Source organism: Saimiri boliviensis, chromosome 14 (genome assembly GCF_048565385.1).
Source record: "Saimiri boliviensis isolate mSaiBol1 chromosome 14, mSaiBol1.pri, whole genome shotgun sequence".
NCBI lineage: Eukaryota > Metazoa > Chordata > Mammalia > Primates > Cebidae > Saimiri > Saimiri boliviensis.
In genome coordinates this window covers 21,145,682-21,163,983 of record NC_133462.1, presented here as the reverse complement: position 1 = coordinate 21,163,983, position 18,302 = coordinate 21,145,682, and the positions used below count along the sequence as shown (strand labels likewise).

General features: G+C 51.9%; 1 protein-coding gene across 1 annotated transcript in view; it reads left to right on the top strand.

Moving 5' to 3' along the window:
- The window catches only part of GPI (glucose-6-phosphate isomerase), a 49,651-nt gene that overhangs the window by 11,225 nt on the left and 20,124 nt on the right, over positions 1 to 18,302 (top strand). Inside the window, exons 6-9 of the mRNA XM_010347875.3 lie at positions 13 to 159; positions 1,200 to 1,271; positions 1,783 to 1,827; positions 3,727 to 3,780. Of these exons, the coding sequence (XP_010346177.1) occupies positions 13 to 159; positions 1,200 to 1,271; positions 1,783 to 1,827; positions 3,727 to 3,780 (318 nt within the window). The remainder of the gene's footprint in view (positions 1 to 12; positions 160 to 1,199; positions 1,272 to 1,782; positions 1,828 to 3,726; positions 3,781 to 18,302) is intronic.

The following is an 18,302-nucleotide window of genomic DNA, read 5'->3' as shown; positions in this document are numbered from 1 at the left end:
TCTCCCCACCAGGGGCCCCTCATGGTGACTGAAGCCCTTAAGCCATACTCTTCAGGAGGTCCCCGCGTCTGGTATGTCTCCAACATTGATGGAACTCACATTGCCAAAACCCTGGCCCAGCTGAACCCCGAGTCCTCCCTGTTCATCATCGCTTCCAAGGTATGAGTGCCAAAAACTGCCCAGCCCCTGGCCCTGTGTGTGTTGGGGTAGAGAGGGATAGCTGTCTTGCCATCCCCCTGGCCATTGGTCCCTCTTGGCTGGTTCCGAGTGAACCATGGTTTGTGGATTGGGTCAGTACAGCTGCCCTAGATTGTTTCCGTGCCTGGCAGCAAACAAGGTTGACTGATGAAAGCCTGAACACATCAGTTTGACCCTTTGTGTCCTGACCACACCCACTCGCCTTGTAGGATCTCCCCTCAGCCTGGGACTGCTCACCACTTTCTCACAAACCTGTCCTTTATGCCTGCTCCTTTCTTTCTTTATTATTTTTATTTTTTGGAACAGAGTCTGGCTCTGTTGCCCAGGCCGGAGTGTAGTGACACCATGTCGGATCACTCCAATCTCCATCTCCCAGGTTTCAAGCGATTCTCCTGCCTCAGCCTCCCGAGTAGCTGGGACTACAGGTGCCTGCCACCACGCCTAGCTATTTTTTGTTTTTGTTTTTGTTTTGATGGGGTTTCACCGTGTTGGCCATGCTGGTCTTGAACTCCTGACCACAGGTGATCCGCCCGCTTTTGGCATCCCAGAGTGCTGGGATTACAGGCTTGAGCTACCATGCCCAGCCATGCTTGCTCCTTTCTGATCCCAAAGTCATGCCCTGATGATAGAGGGGTTTTGTTTGTGTCATTTATGCTCTTTTTACTCACATGAATGCACGTGAAATATGAAGAATTCCATCTGAATTCAGATCCCTTCCATCCTGGGCTGAAGAGAGCCTCAGGCTGACTGCATCCCCTCCAGGGAGAAGCTGTGGCGTTTGACCTGCAGCCTTAGGGTGGGGGGTGTGTGTTTATGAATCCCCCTCCTCTGATTGTAAAGAACTGGAATCCCAGAAGATTATGTGGTGTCACTGTCGCTGGCCTGCAAATACTGCTCCGTGTGACAACTGGGCACTGCCTCGGCCTCTGCTACTGAGCCCTGGCTCAAGGCTGCTCCCACCCCTGAGCTCAGGCACCCGCTGCTGTTCTCTTTGGTTGCAGACCTTTACCACCCAGGAGACCATCACAAATGCAGAGACGGCGAAGGAGTGGTTTCTCCAGGTGGCCAAGGATGTGAGTGGTCTATAAGGCCTCCTTTGTGGTTGATCTGTGGGCTGGGAAGAACAGGGTGGGCCCCTGTGTGACCAAGCCTGGCCCTGTTTCTCCTGAAGATGGAAGTGGAAGGTGGCCTTGCCATTGCCTGCCTTTTCTAGTTGAGATGATTGTTCATCTTGGCTTTGCTAGACCCAGCCTTGCAGATGTGACAGAACCTGCTCTGGCTGGCTAAGAGCCCTCTCATGGCCCTTTCTTTCTCTAAGGTTCCTAGGTGCTGCAGGAACTCTTGGCCACACCTATTTTATAGGGGAGTGACCTCCCTGGCCCCCATATGTTTGTAAAATGGGATGAGCTGGTGGCCTGTGACCCTTCTGCTTTCTTGACCTTGATGTGGGCCTTCTCCAACAGTCTCAGAACCAAGGACCGGGAATCTCAGTCTCACACAGGGCCTTGGTTCCTCTAGGGATGGGGAGTGACTACCCTTGGTCCCCCTGGGCTGGGTTTGGTAACTTGGCTCTGTCTCTCGTAGCCTTCTGCAGTGGCGAAGCACTTTGTTGCCCTGTCTACCAACACAGTAAGTGCCCCGTGATCCCCTGTACTGCCTTCCTGGGAGGGCCCAGCAGGTCCAGGTCATGGCCTCTCAGAGACACGATTCATGGGTCTGGGGGATCTTTGGCTGATGGTATGGAAAAGTTGGTTGCCTGTGGGCTGCAAGCTGTCCTTGCCTTTTCTACATTCACCCATTCAACCTCTGCAGCCTTGAAGAGAGAGGCTTGCAGTCAGTGGGATCACGATAACCCCTTCTTTCATCTCAGGCCTGACTGATACTCAGAACCCTCCATACACATGACCTTCCTAGGCCTCTATGCCCAGCATCTCCCCAAATGGGACAGGCTGGGTAGGGGTAGAGGTTGCATTCCATTTTTCACATAAGGACGTAAAGCCTCAATGAAGGGAGTTGACATTTTGCCCCTTACTTAGTGATTGTGTGTGTGTGTGTGCGTGTGTGTGTGTGTGTGTGTGTGTGTGTGGTGTATGTGTGTCTTTTGAGACAAAGTCTTGCTCTGTCACTCAGGCTGGAGTGCAATGGTGTGATCTCGGGTCACTGCAACCTCCCCTCCCGGGTTCAAGTGATTCTCCTGCTTCAGCCTCCTGAGTAGCTGGGATTACAGGTGTGCACCACCATGCCTGGCTAATTTTTGTATTTTTAATAGAGATAGGGTTTCACCACATTGACCAGGCTGGTCTTGAACTCCTGACCTCAAGTGATCTGCCTGCCTTGGCCTCCTAAAGTCCTGGGATTACAGGTGTGACCCACTGTGTCCTGTTTTTTGGGACAAAGTCTCAATTTGTCACTCAGGCTGGAGTGCAGTGGTGTGATCTTGGCTCACTGCAACCTCTGCTTCCTGGGTTCAAGCAATTTTCATGCGTCAGTCTCCTGAATAGCTGGGATTGCAGGCACCCACCACTACGTCCAGCTAATTTTTGTATTTTTGGTAGAGATGGGGTTTTGTCATGGTGGCCAGGATGGCCTCAAATTCCTGACCTCAAGTGATCTGCCCACCTTGACCTCCCAGAATGTTGGGATTACAGATGTGAGCCACTGCACCCAGCCCACTGAGTGGTTATATGAGTAGGTGATGCCAGGATTAGAACCTGGGTCACCTGCCTCCCAGTTCTACCTGGCCACGAGGTTTTGCAGGCTCAGCAGGGCAGAGCAGAGGGAGGGATGCTTCGGGAATGACAGCAGCAGTCATCCAGTGGGCAATGTGTTTTATTGGAGCTGGGGACCACATCCACGTCTACTCCCTGCCACTCCCTCCACTGTCACTCCCACCTCTGCCTCCAGTGCTCTGCCACCCGCAGCAGGATACCGTAAGGCTAGCTAACCATAGCGTGGTTGCCTGCCTCCCACTGACTGGTCAGTAGGGCTTCTTCTGTGGGGAGTAGATAAGGGCTTGCTGGCTTTGTCTCTCCTGGGGACCAGAATACTTGATGGATCCTCAAAGCTTCCTCCCAGACGTGGGAGGGGCTGGGTGGCTCTCCAGCCTGTGTGTGATTGCCTGGCCTAGTAGGTGGCCCCTGTTCATGCTCGGGTCCCAGTCCTAGATTCAGTTCCCGCATGTCCTGAGGAGTCATGCTGTAGTGTCCCAGACAGGCCCAGGTGAGAGCTATTGCAGGATACTTGTGTGGGCCAGGTCCTTACACATGGTTACAGCCACCCTCAGCAGGGGGCTTTGCAGGTGCATTGTCACAGGTGTGCTGGTCGTGGGCTGACCTGGTGTCCAACTTGGGGTGGGTAGATTCTGGGCACCGCCCTTGACTCAGAGGCTGCTCCAGCCCTGCCCCATCCCTGGCTCTGGGGAAAGCAAAGCTCAGCTCACAGAGCACAGCTCCCTGCCTCCCGGAGCTCCTGTTCCCATCCCACTAGCAAATGCTTCCTTTCATTTCTCTCCCTTTGTTTTTTATTTAGGCCAAAGTGAAGGAGTTTGGAATTGACCCTCAAAACATGTTCGAGTTCTGGGATGTAAGTACAGGCACTTCTGCACTGGGTGAATTAAGTGTCCTTTCCAAGTCATGGCTATTGAGGGGCCCATGAGGTCAGGTCGGTGTTTATTGAGTACCTGCTGCTTACCCAGCTTGGAGAAAGGTAGAGAGGCCCTCAGAGAGGCTTGGAGGGCAAGAGCAACCCAGGCAGGATGAGGGCTCTACTTCCACCTGAGGGCGGGCTAAGCTTGCAGAGCCAGGTGACACTCCCTTGGGTGCCTGCCTGCAACACCCTCTGTGGGGTAACCCGAGTCCCCCTTACCCTGTTCCACAGAGCTGAGGTTGTGAGTTATTCTCAGTGATGACCTTTGTCTGAATGGCAGCCGCCATCTGTAAAGGCCAAGGGGCAGGGTGAGGCATGAGGTGTGACTGGGTAGCCCTGGAAAGGAGCAACAGGAGCTGCAGGAGGAGCTGGGGGGTTGTGGAGAGGAGGTGCCAGGGTAGGGCAGCTTTCAGAGCAAACCCTGCCTCAAATGACAGAGCTGCAGACCCCTCTGCTGGAGCCAAGCAGTGAGCTGCAGCTTTCCTTGTGCGCTTGCCTGAGCTCAGCAGTGGTGTGAGGAGGGCTCTGGCTTTGAAGCCTGAGGTACAGGGGTGCAGTGCAGGGTGTGGTGTGGGCGCTGTGAATGCCGCGGGCATGGCTGGGCTTAGGTGCAGTGCTCTAACGCTGTAGCAGGTGCAGCAGACAGGGTGTTGCTCATTTGGTGGTTTTTCCCCTGGGGCTATTTCCAGGCATTTGGACCAGAGGCCCTTTGCTTGGTGATGGCATCCACAGACATAACCTCATTCCTTTGAAGGTTCTACAGGCCTTTTACTACTGGGGGTCTGGAAGAGAATGAAGCCCTAATGCCTTAAGCCATCCACTGTGTATAATGAGTTAACTTCTTTCTAGAATGGGACTAGTTATATATCATCCTTGGAAGAATTGACAAGAGTCACTCAAGTCATTTTCTGCATCCTGTGGCTCAGATGTGGAACCCCAGTCAAGAGAGACTGTGCAGCTTCTAATAAATGTTGCATGCCTGATAATGGAGGGCAGGCACTTTCCACCTCTTCCTTGGGATCTGGAGCCTGAGCAGGTGGTGGGCAGGGCCAGCCAAGAAGCCAAGCGGAACGGGGGTGTCCTTGCCTGTCACCACCCAACATGCAGAGATGAGTTAGGGTGTGGCTTAAGGAGAGGATGGGTCTGGCCTCCCAGGTAAGGCCTAGGAATGATAGTTAGGCACAGGAACATGGAGCCGGGGTGGCTGGTGAGACCTAAGTAGAGGCCTCCTGGGCCAGGCTAGACAGACTGCAGGGGCAGGAGGAGGGACCTGCCTGAGTCTCTAGAGTGTATCCTGCTGAATCAAGAAGGTGATGTCTGTGGCCGGGCTTGGTGGCTCATGCCTGTAATCCCGGCACACTGGGAGGCTGAGGCGGGTGGATCACAAGGTCAAGAGATCAAGACCATCCTGGCCAACATGGTGAAACCCCATCTCTATTAAAAATACAAAAAATAGCCGGGCGCGGTGGCTCAAGCCTGTAATCCCAGCACTTTGGGAGGCCGAGGCGGGTGGATCACGAGGTCGAGAGATCGAGACCATCCTGGTCAACATGGTGAAACCCCGTCTCTACTAAAAATACAAAAAATTAGCTGGGCATGGTGGCGTGTGCCTGTAATCCCAGCTACTCAGGAGGCTGAGGCAGGAGAATTGCCTGAACCCAGGAGGCAGAGGTTGCAGTGAGCCGAGATCGCGCCATTGCACTCCAGCCTGGGTAACAAGAGTGAAACTCCGTCTCAAAAAAAAAAAAAAAATACAAAAAATTAGCTGGGCACGGTAGCACGTTCCTGTAATCCCAGCTACTCAGGAGACTGAGGCAGGAGAATTGCCTGAACCCAGGAGGCGGAGGTTGCGGTGAGCTGAGATCGCGTCATTGCACTCCAGCCTGGGTAACAAGAGCGAAACTCTGTCTCAAAAAAAAAAAAAGAAAGTGATGTCTGAAGAAGCCAGGGACAGGAGCAGGTAAAGTTCCTAGAGGTGGGGTCTTGGGTGAGCTAAAGGCATCAGCTCATGCCTAAGGATGCAGTGCCAGTTCTCGGGTGAGATTGAAAGAGTCCTGTCTGGTGGGGTATGTAGAAGTGGTGATTCTTGTTCTGCCACGGCCAGTCTTGGGGCAGCTCTGGGTGTTGGAATCAGGCAGGGTTGTAGTGGGAAACCGTGGGGTCCCTCAGGTCTCAGCCAGAGCCAGTGCATGCTGCAGGGCCAGTTTTGGCTGGTGAGTCCGGAAGAGGAGCCAGAGCAGGTCCAGGTGAGTTCTGAGGAGGAGTCAGGACAGGGAGAGGGACCCGTGGGTCTGTGAATTCTGGAGGAGATGCAGGTATTTAGAGTTGGTTCTGTTAGGTGAGGTCGGAGGAGTCAAAGCCATGTACATATGTCAGCCAAGCTCTGTGGGAGGCAGTGTAGACCTATGGCATGGGACAGGTATGCACACTGGGATCTCTGGCCATTCTGGAAAATAAGGATCAGGTAGTGGGTAGCTGATTGTCTAGGGATAGTTAGAACTCAGGATTTGGCGCACACAGGTCAGCACCTGGTTCTCAGCATCCTGACTGGGTGTGATGGGCAGAGCTCAGGGCATCAGAGTATCCATGACTGAAGTCCAAGTCTGTGGCGTCCGGGTCTGCAAAGCCCAGATGAGGGAGAGGTAGGAATATACCTGGTGATATGAGGCGAGGACAGGGGAGCCAGGGCAGGCGAGGCAGGCAGGTGGCCTTGAGGAGATGTGCTAGAAGGTGCTGTCTGAGTGTCTCAGGGTGGGTAAAGGTCCAGAGAACTGGGTCTGCAGGGCAGACGTCTGAGGCTGAGCCAGTCAGATAGTGTTTGCCAACACTGGGCTCTCACCAGTCTCCTTCAGGCTGAGATCAGCAGGCAGGGATCTGTCACATGTGAGGGAAGTGTCTGTTCAGGTTAGGTGTGTATAGTTCAGAACCATGTCTGTGTGAGGTCCCAGGAGCTGCAATCAGACAGGTGTGTATGGCTGGATTTCCAGGAGAGGTAGGCAGAACTAGACTAGTCCGGTAAGGACATTGGAGCTAAAGATAGACAGGGCAAGCCGAGTCTGACAAGTGAGGGCTGAAAACCCATGATCGGGGCTAGATTGGAGCTGTGTCTTCGGGCGATGTGTGAGCAGCTCTGGTGGGTGAGCCTGGGTCCCCTGGGAAGACGGAAAAGCTGGAGTCAGACAAAGCGATGGCGAACAGCATCCATCTGAAAGGTGGATAAACCCTGGGTCTGGTCCAGGTATGTAGACAAGTCTAGCAGGTGAGGTTTCAGGGGTTAAGGTGAGACATGGGTATGTATTTTTGGGTCTTACAGGTAAGGTCTCAGCTGCTGAAGTCAGGCCCTGGTTTGTACCCCAAGTCTGAGAAGCTGCGTTAAGCATGGTGGGTAGAATTTGTCAGGTTTTGTCTGTGAAACCAGGGGCACGCAGAGGTAGGTGGACCGGAACAGCCGTGGTCAAGCTAATTAAACCATCCTGCAGTTGAGGTCAGGCACAAGTATAGAGAGTGGATCTGTCTGGTGAGGCCCAAGGAGCCAAGGTTAGGCTCATCTTGAAAGACCTAGATGTGGTAGACGACCTTTGAGGATGTGAATTAAAGGCAGATGGATAGAGCCAGGGCTCTCAGGAAGATATGAGGAACTGGGATCTGGCACAGTGAGCAGGTCTGGATTTCCCAGTTGCTGTCAAGACGGTATGTAGACCAGGTGCAGTGATTCAGGCCTGTAATTCGAGCACTTTGGGATGCCGAGGTAGGCAGATCACTTGAGGTCAGGAGTTCGAGACCAGCCTGGCCAGCATGGCAAAACCCCATCTCTACTAAAAATACAAAAATTAGGCAGATATGGTGGTACACGCCTACAGTCCTAGCTACTTGGGAGGCTAGGGGACTAGATTTGCTTGAACCGGGGAGGCAGAATGAGTCAAGATCATGCCCCTGCACTCCAGCCTGGGTGACAGAGCAAGACTCTAGCTCAAAAAAAAAAAAAAAGATAGGGGGCAGTGCCGAGTGGGGTAGCTCATGCCTATAATCCCAGCACTTTGGAAGGCTGAGGTGGGCGGATCATCTGAGGTCAGAATTTCGAGACCAGCCTGGCCAACAAACATGGTGAAACCCTGTCTCTCTTTTTTTGAGACAGAGTTTCGCTCTTGTTACCGAGGCTGGAGTGCAATGGCGCGATCTCAGCTCACCACAACCTCCGTCTCTGGGGTTCAAGCAATTCTCCTGCCTCAGCCTCCCGAGTAGCTGGGACTACAGGCATGCACCACCATGCCCAGCTAATTTTTGTATTTTTAGTAGAGACGAGGTTTCACCATGTTGACCTGGATGGTCTGGATCTCTTGACCTTGTGATCCACCCGTCTCGGCCTCCCAAAGTGCTGGGATTACAGGCGTGATCCACCGTGCCCAGCCACCTGTCTCTATTAAAAAAATAAATTAGCCGGGTGGCGTGTGCCTGTAATCCCAGCTACTTAGGAGGTGGAGGCAGGAGAATCTCTTGAGCCCGGGAAGCAGAGGTTGCAGAGAGCTTAGATTGCAGCACTGCACTCCAGTTTGGGCAATAAGAATGAAACTCCATCTCAAAAAATAAACAAAATAGATAGGTAGGTAGAAGTTCATCTCCTGGGTGAGATTGAGCTGTGGCCAGGCACGGGTGTGTAAAGTTGAGTTTCTTGGGTGAGGTCTGTGGAGCCTGACCCAGGTTTATGTCTTTGGGTATATCAGGTCTGAAGAACGGGAGTTAAACATAGGTGTTTAGAGCAGGGTTTGGTAGGTAAGGTCTTTGGAGCCAGGATCAGAGCAGCTTCATAAAGCTGGATGTGTTCATGAGACCTAAAAAGTCATAGTTAAGCCCAGGTAAGAAGAACCAAGTGTGTTGGATGAGGTATGAGCAGCTGAGGTGCTCTAGAACCCTCATCACATGCAGGTAGGGGATGCTCATCCTCCAGGTACAAGCCCAGGAGCCAGCATTAAGCACAGGTGGGCAGACCTGGCCTGCCAGGTGTGATCTGAAGAGCCAACATCAGGCTCAGGTAGGTAGAGCTGGCATGCCAAGGTATACTCTGAAGAACCAGGGTCAAACACAGGTAGTTAGAGATAGTGTTTCAGGTGTGGTGTAAGGCGCCAAGGTCAAGTACAGTTAGGTAGAGCTGGCCCACTGGGTGTGGTTTGAGGAGCTGGGGTAAGCTCAGGTAGGTGGAGATAGACTTTTAGGTGTGGTTTGAGGAGCTGGGGTAAGCTCAGGTAGGTAGAGATAACCTTTCAGGTGTGGTTTGAGGAGCTGGGGTAAGCTCAGGTAGGTAGAGATAACCTTTCAGGTGTGGTTTGAGGAGCCAGGGTGCGCACAGGTAGGCAAAGTTGGCCCACCAGGTGTGGTCTGAGGAGCCAAGGTCAGGCTCAGGTAGGTAGAGCTGTCTGCCAGGTATGGTCTGAAGAGCCAGGATCAAGCACAGGTAGGTAGTCTGGGTCACTAGGTGTAGTCTGAGTACCCAAGGTCAAGCACAGGTAGGTAGAGATGACCTTCCAGGTGTGGTCTGAGGAGCCAGTGTCAAGCACAGGTAGGCAGAGCTGTTCTACCATGTATTGTCTGAGGAGCCACAGTCAGGCAGGTAGACAGAACTGGTCTTCTAGGAATAGTCTTTTGAAGGAAAGCTGAGGAGTTAAGAATTGAATGCAGGTAGATAGAGTTGGTTCTTTCAGGAGCTGGATTTAGGCACAGAAATGTGCCCCTGAGTCTTTGAGGTGAAGCCTGAAGAACCAGAGTTGAGGCTAGGTGGGTAAAGTGACCTCACAGGTCAAGCCCATAGCATGGGGGTCTCTATAGGCAGGCAGAACACTGGGTTTCCTAGGAGGTCTCTGGCCCCTAAGTTAGATGTGAATAGGCAGATGTATCTCTCTCACCCACCTCGGCCTCCCAAAGGGCTGGGATTACAGGCTTGAGCCACCGCGCCCGGCCAGATCTCTCTCTCTCAAGCAAGGACTTTGGAGCTAGAGGGACATACACCTGGGGTCTTGCAGATGAAATCATTGGTGCATGATTCTGGCTCAGTTGTGTTGACCCAATCTTAGGCCTGGGGACAATGGGTTAGTCACAAGTTGGTGGAACTGCAGATCTCAGCTGGGGTCTGTAGAGCACAGGTATGCAGAGATGTTCCATTTGATGAGGTCTCATGCTCCTCAGTGAGCTCATTGGTGCTGACATTAAGCAGAGATTGGCAGCATTGGATCTGTCTGTGAGACACACAAAGCCAAGCCAGACATGGGATGTGGACTGCCAAGGCCAGGCTCACCTAAATAGAGCTGATCCTGGGCACCTGAAAGGAATCTGAGTTGGGCTCAGGCAAGGGAACCTGAGTAGGTCAGTCAAGGTATGAGGGGTCAGATTATCTGTTCCATCAGCTGAGATGTCTGGAACCCATCTTTGACAGATGTGTAACTCTGTAGCCTGAGGCACTGGAGTTGGACACAAATAGGCAGAACTAGGTCTCCCAAGTGAAGCCGTTGCATCCATGCTCAGTGCTGGTATGTTTACCTGGTGTTGTCAGTGAGTCTGTGGATCCAGGGTTAGTGCTGGTATGTTTACCTGATTATGCCAGTGAGTCTGTGGATCCAGGCTCAGTGGTGGTGTATTAACCTGGTGTTGTCAGTGAGTCTGTGGATCCAGGCTCAGTGCTGGTATATTAACCTGGTGTTGTCAGTGAGTCTGTGGATCCAGGCTCAGTGCTGGTATGTTGACCTGACATTGTAAGTGAGTCTGTGGATCTGGGCTCAGTTTCACAGAGGTTGCACAAACATGGTCTTAGGTAGGTTCTTGGCACCTGGGTTCAAGCATAAAAGTACTGCTGGGCTTGTTAGGTGAAGTGGGTGAGGATCTAGCCCAGGAATGCATAATTGGTGTGGCTGGCCAAGTCTGGAGAAGGTGGGTCAGACACAGGTGAGACCTTTGGTAGTAGGGTCAGACACAATTAGGTGAGTAGTGTGCGCTCTTATATCAAGGGAAAGCTGTAGTCATTGTAGGTGTTTGTACCTGGGTGTGCCTGGTGATGTCTGGAGAGCCTTAAGGATCAGGTGGGGCAGTTATCTGTTCTCAGCACCCTGGTCAGGTATGATAGCACTCAGGGTATTGCACAGGCCTGAAGATCTGTGTAGTCAGTCCATGGTATTGGCCTGCATCCAAGGTGGCATTGTGTTCCAGATGACGTAGGGTCTGAGTTAAAAGTGAGGAAAATTGGCAGGCGGGGTGGCTCACACCTGTAATACCAGCACTTTTGGAGGCTGAGGTGGGTGGATCACCTAAGATCAGAAGTTTGAGACCAGCCTGGTGAAACCTCATCTCCTAAAAATACAAAAATAAGCTGGACGTGGTGGTACATGCCTATAATCCCACCTACTCAGGAGGCTGAGGCAGGAGAATCGCTTGAACCTGGGAGGTAGAGATTGCAGTGAGCTGAAATCATGCCACTGCACTCAAGCCTGGGCAATAGAGTGAGAGACCCTGTCTCTTAAAAAAAAAAAAAAAAAAAAAAAAGTGAGGAAAAAGTAGATGATGGTTAGATAAGGTGAGATCTGGGGGACTGGGGCAGGTGAGGCACAGACGTTGAACTGACTGAGGAGCTGCGTCTATAATGTGTGGTCTCAGACGCCACTGCACATAAAGGTGAGGTCTAGAGACCCATGTCTGCAGGTTGAGGGTTCAGAGGCTCAAGTCAGACACTGCTTGGCATTGCCGGGCTCTCGCAAAACTGGAATCTGAGGACCTTTTCTCAGCCAAGGTGAGCAGCCTGGACTCTTGTTAGCCAGAGGGCTGGCTGTGTACTGAGGTTTAGTTTCTAGAGTTGAATCTGGGCTGGATGTGGTGGCCCATGCCGGTAATCCCAGAGCTTCAGGAGGCTGAGATGGGAGGACCACTTGAGGCCAGGTGTTCAAAACCTGCCTGGGCAACAGAGCAAGACCCCATCTCTACAGAAAAATTTTAAAAATAGCAAAGCATGGTGGTGTGTCCCTGTAGTCCTAGCTACTGGGGAGGGAGGATCACGTGAGCCCAAGAGCGGGTGACAGAGCAAGACTCTGTCTCTAAAAAAAAAAAAAAAAAAAAGGCCGGGCGCGGTGGCTCAAGCCTGTAATCCCAGCACTTTGGGAGGCCGAGGCAGGTGGATCACAAGGTTGAGAGATCAAGACCATCCTGGTCAACATGGTGAAACCCCATCTCTACTAAAAAAATACAAAAAATTAGCTGGGCATGGTGGCACGTGCCGGTAATCCCAGCTACTCAGGAGGCTGAGGCAGGAGAATTGTTTGAACCCAGGAGGTGGAGGTTGCGGTGAGCCAAGATTGCGCCATTGCACTCCAGCCTGGGTAACAAGAGTGAAACTCCGTCTCAAAAAAAAAAAGAACTAAATCTGTTAGGTCAGATGTAAGAGCCTGTATCAAGCATGTTATATTCTGTGGGACTGCATCTGTAAGCTTTCCAGAAACTCAGTCTTTCCAAGTGAGTGGATCCAACCGTTATCTCATTGCCCAAGCCAGAAACCTCTCAGCCACACTGGAGAGCTCCCAGAATCAGTCCTCTGCACTCCCCAGTCCATCTCCAGGGCTCCAAACTGGCTTGTTTGCTTCTGCCCTCGCCTTAGGCACAGACTGTTCTCAGTCCTCTCGCCATGCCTCTCAGCTTCCACCCTGCAGTCCTCACCCCTTCCTTTATCCTCTGGATGTTACTGTTTCCCCCTGCCTCACTGGGCTTCCAGGAGAGAATTAAGCCCTCCCTTCCCAAGGCATCTAATGGATGTAATAAGTGGGCACCTCTCCTTCATGTCTAGAAAGTTATTAATCTCAGACTATCCTTGGGAGAACTCAGAAGTCAAGTTGCTCAGATCATTTTCTGTGGGGCTTAATTCTCTCACCCTTGAGAAAGGCTGCTCTGGCCACAGGACCTTTGCATGTGCTGTTCTGGCTGCTGGAATGCTCCTTCAGTGCTTCCCTGGGTCATGCCTGCTGCTTCTTGAGATCAAGGCTCAAGCACCCCTCAGGTTCCTTTTATAAGTGCTATGTTCCATTTCTCCTGAGCACTTGTTTCTCAGTTCCACATTTACTGGCATGATTATTTTCATGTACGTCTCTCCCCAAACTCTGCATCTGTTGCCTGTGCTGGAAATGTAGGAGGTGCTCCATAAAAACAGCTGTTAGGAAGACGTCCATGAAGTTCTGAGGATTCTGATTGCACAAAGTAGAGCCTGCAGGTGTGGCTTGAGAAGGTGCAGTGTGAACAGTAGGCCTAGGTGTGTCTTGGGGCTGAGAAGATCAGTCAAGTCCAGGCATGACACATTGGGCCTGTCACTGTCCAGGAGGTGGGCTGAGGCACAGGTCTGAGGTTCTGGATCTGTCTGTACCACCTGAGAAGTTGGGAATGGGCACAGGTACAAAGTGATGAGTCTTCATTGTCCAACAAAGAATGTCTGGCACAGGTATGAGGATCTGGGTCTGTCAGTATCTGAGGATGTGGGGCCTGGCACAAGCATGAGGCTCTGGGCCACTGGTGAAGCACGTGGGCTGGGGAACAGAAATGTAGCTGTGGGTTTTTAATATCTGAGGAGGCCCGCCAAGAGCAGCTGAGAGCTGCTGGGTCTGTCATTGCCCAAGGAAGCATACCTGAGCACAGGTATGAGACTCAGAAGGCGGGTCCTGGCACTGCTACATGGCTCTTGGTCTGCCAGTTTCTAAGGAGGTAGGGCCTGGTACAGGTATATGGTGCTAGAAGAGGTATCCGAGGAGGTGGGCTAAGCACCGGTATGACATCTGGGTCTTCCAGTGTGTGGGGAGGTAGGATCTGGTACAAGTATGAGGCCCTGGGTCTGCCAGTGTCTGAGGAGGTAACAGCAGGTACAGGTATGAGAATCTAGGTCTTCCCGTGTCTGAGGAGGTGGCACCTCGCACAGGTATGAGGATCTAGGTCTTCCCATGTCTGAGGAGTTAGCACCTGGCACAGGTATGAGGATCTAGGTCTTCCCGTGTCTGAGGAGGTAGCATCTGGCACAGGTATGAGGATCTAGGTCTTCCTGTGTCTGAGGAGTTAGCACCTGGTACAGGTATGAGGATCTAGGTCTTCCCGTGTCTGAGGAGGTAGCAACTGGTACAGGTATGAGGATCTAGATCTTCCCATGTCTGAGAAGGTAGCACCTGGTACAGGTATGAGGATCTAGGTCTTCCCATGTCTGAGAAGGTAGCACCTGGTGCAGGTATGAGGATCTAGGTCTTCCTGTGTCTGAGGAGGTAGCAACTGGCACAGGTCTGAGGATATAGGTCTTCCCGTGTCTGAGGAGATAGCACCTGGTACAGGTATGAGGATCTAGATCTTCCCATGTCTGAGAAGGTAGCACCTGGTACAGGTATGAGGATCTAGGTCTTCCCATGTCTGAGAAGGTAGCACCTGGTGCAGGTATGAGGATCTAGGTCTTCCTGTGTCTGAGGAGGTAGCAACTGGCACAGGTCTGAGGATATAGGTCTTCCCGTGTCTGAGGAGATAGCACCTGGTACAGGTATGAGGATCTAGATCTTCCCATGTCTGAGAAGGTAGCACCTGGTACAGGTATGAGGATCTAGGTCTTCCCATGTCTGAGAAGGTAGCACCTGGCACAGGTATGAGGATCTAGGTCTTCCTGTGTCTGAGGAGGTGGCACCTGGCACAGGTATGAGGATCTAGGTCTTCCCGTGTCTGAGGAGATAGCACCTGGCACAGGTATGAGGATCTAGGTCTTCCCGTGTCTGAGGAGGTAGCACCTGGCACAGGTATGCGAATCTAGGTCTTCCCATGTCTGAGAAGGTAGCACCTGGTACAGATAAGAGGATCTGGGTCTTCCAGTGTTTAAGGAGGTGAGGTTGGTCTCAGGTGTGAGGCCCTGGAGCTTTCAGTGCCTGAGGAGATAGCATCTGGCACAGGTATGAAGTCCTGAGTCTTCTAGTGTCTGGAGGGGTAAGGCTGGGTACAGGTATGAGAATCTGGGTCCATCAGTATCTGAGGAGGTGGGATTGGGTCCTGCTGTGAGGATCTGGGTCTGTCCATGTCTGAGGAGTTACCATCTGATACAGGAATGAGGATCTGGTACAGGTGTGAGGATCTGGGTCTGTTCACGTCTGAGGAGGTGGGAATTTGGTACGTGTATGAGGATCTGGGTCTGTCGGTATCTGAGGAGGTAGGATTTGGTACAGATGTGAGGATCTGGGTCTTCAGGTGTCTGAGGAGGTGGCATTTGACACAGGCATGAGAATCTGGATCTTCTAGTGTCTGAGGAGACAGGATCTGGTATTAAGTATGAGAATCTGGGTCTGTCAGTGGCTGAGGAGGTGGGATCTGGCATAAGCATGAGGATCTGGGACTGTCAATTTCTGAGGAGGTAGGATCTGGTACAGGTGTGAGGATCTGGGTCTGTCTGTGTCTGAGGTGATAGGATCTGGTGGAGGTATGAGGATCTGGGTCTGTCAGTTTATGAGGAGGTAGGATCTGGCTCTGATAAGAAGATCTGGGACTGTCAATTTCTGAGGAGGTAGGATCTGGTACAGGTATGAGGATCTGGATCTGTCCATGTCTGAGGAGGTAGGATCTGCCTGGTGAGAGGATCTGGGTCTGTCAATTTATGAGGAGGTGGGAAATGGCACAGGTATGAGGATCTGGGTCTGTCAGTATCTGAGGAGGTAAGACCTGGTGCAGGTATAAGGATCTGGGCCTGTTAAGGTCTGGAGGTAAGATATGGGACAGTTTTAAGGATCTGGGAATCTCCATGTCTGAGAAGGTAGAATCTGGTATACATATAAGGATTAAGAAGGTAGGATCCGATGCAGGTATAAGAATCTGGGTCGATCAATATCTGAGGAGGTGTGATCTGGCCTTGGTATGATGTTCTGTGTCTTTCAATGTCCTAGGAGGCAGGATCTGGCCCTGGTATGAGGATCTGAGTCTGTCAATATCTGAAGAGGTAGGAATCTGGTACAGATAGGAGGATCTGCATCAGTCAGTGTGTGAGAGGTAGGACCTGGCTCTGATATGAGGATCTATCTGGGTCTGTCAATATATGAGGAAGTAGGAATCGTAAAAGTTTGAGGATCTGGATCTATCTATGTCTGAGGAGGTAGAATGCACCATGAGTATGAAGATCTGAGTCTGTCCATGTCTGCGGAGGTAGGATCTGGTGCAGGTATAAGGATCTGGATCTTACAGTGTCTGAGAAGGTAGGATCTGGTGTAGGTATGAGGATCTGGGTCTTTCAATGTCTGATGAGGTAGGATCTGGCATGAGTATGAAGATCTGAGTCTGTCCACGTTTGTGGACCTGTCTGTGGAGATAGGATCGGGTGCAGATAAAAGGATCTGGATCTTACAATGCCTGAGAAGGTAGGATCTGGCCTTGGTATGAGGATCTGGGTCTGTCCATGTCTGAGAAGGTAGGATCTGGCCCTGGTATGAGGCTTATGAGAACTGGGGTCTGTCAGCATCTGAAGAGGTAGGATCTGGGTGCAGATATATGGATCTGGATCTGTCGGTATCTGAGAAGGTAGGATCTGGCGCTGGTATCAGGATCTGAATGTATCCATGTCTGAGGAGGTAGGATCTGGTACAGGTGTGAGGATACGGATCTCTCCGTGTCCGAGGAGGTAGGATCTGGTACGGCTGTGAGGATCTGGGTCTGTCAGTGTCTGAGAGGGTAGGACCTGGCCCTGGTATGAGGCTTGTGAGTCTGTCAGTATCTGAGAAGGTAGGATCTGGGTGCAGGTATAAGGATCTGGATCTCTCAGTATCTGAGGAGGTAGGATCTGGCCCTGGTATGAGGATCTGAGTCTGTCAATGTCCGAGGAGGTGGGATCTGGTACAGGTGTGAGGATCGGGGTCTCTCAGTGTCTCGGGAGATAGGATCTAGTATCGGTATGAGGATCTGGGTCTCTCCATGTTCGAGGAGGTAGGATATGGTACAGGTGTGAGGATCTGGGTCTCTCCATGTCCGAGGAGGTAGGATATGGTTCAGGTGTGAAGACCTGGGTCCATCTATGTCTGAGGAGGTAGGATCTGGTATAGGTATGAGGATCTGGGTCTCTCCATGTCCAAGGAGGTAGGATCTGGTACAGGCGTGAGGGTCTGGGTCTCTCCATGTCTAAAGAGGTAGGATCTGGTACAGGTGTGAGAATCTGGGTCCATCCATGTCTGAGGAGGTAGGATCTGGTATAGGTGTGGGGATCTGGGTCTCCCCATGTCTGAGCAGGTGGGATCTGGCCCTGGTATGAGGATCTGAGTTTCTCCATGTCTGAGAAGGTAGGATCTGGTACAGGTGTGAGGCTTGTGAGGATCTGGGTTCTCCATGTCTGAGGAGGTAGGATCTGGTACAGGTGTGAGGATCTGGGTCTCTCAATGTCTCAGGAGGTAGGATCTGGCCCTGGTATGAGAATCTGGGTCTGTCAATGTCTCAGGAGGTAGGATCTGGTATAGGTGTGAGGATCTGGGTCCGTCCATGCCTGAGGAGGCAGGATCTGGTACAGGTGTGAGGATCTGGGTCTCTCATGTCTGAAGAGGTAGGATCTCACCCTGGTATGAGGATCTGGGTCTCTCCATGTCTGAGAAGGTAGGACCTGGCTCTGGTATGAGGCTTATGAAAATTTGGGTCTGTCAGCATCTGAGGAGGTAGAATCTGGATGCAAGTATATGGATCTGGATCTGTCAGTATGTGAGGAGGTAGAATCTGGCCCTAGTATCAGGATCTGAGTCTGTCCATGTCTGAAGAGGTAGGATCTGGTACAGGTGTGAGGATCTGGGTCTCTCCATGTCCGAGGAGGTAGGATCTGGTACGGCTGTGAGGATCTGGGTCTGTCAGTGTCTAAGAAGGTAGGATCTGACCCTGGTATGAGGATCTGGGTCTCTCCATGTGTGAGGAGGTAGGATCTGGCCCTGGTATGAGGATCGGAGTCTTTCAGTGTCTGAGAAGGTAGGATCTGGATCTGTCAGTATCTGAGGAGGTAGGATCTGGTCCTGGTATCAGGATCGCAGTCTGTCAATGTCCAAGGAGGTAGGATCTGGTATAGGTGTGAGGATCTCGGTCTCCACGTCTCAGGAAGTAGTATCTAGTATTGGTATGAGGATCTGGGTCTCTCCATGTCCGAGGAGGTAGGAAATGGTACAGGTGTGAGGATCTGGGTCCATCCATGTCTGAGGAGGTACGATCTGATATCGTGTGAGGATCTGGGTCCATCCATGTCTGGGAAGGTAGGAATTGGTACAGGTGTGATGATCTGGGTCTCTCCATGTCTGAGGAGATAGGATATGGTTCAGGTGTGACAATCTGGGTCCATCTATGTTCTGAGGAGGTAGGATCTGGTATAGGTATGAGGATCTGGGTCTCTCCATGTCCGAGGAGGTAGGATCTGGTATAGGTGTGAGGATCTGGGTCCATCCATGTCTGAGGAGGTAGGATTTGGTATAGGTGTGAGG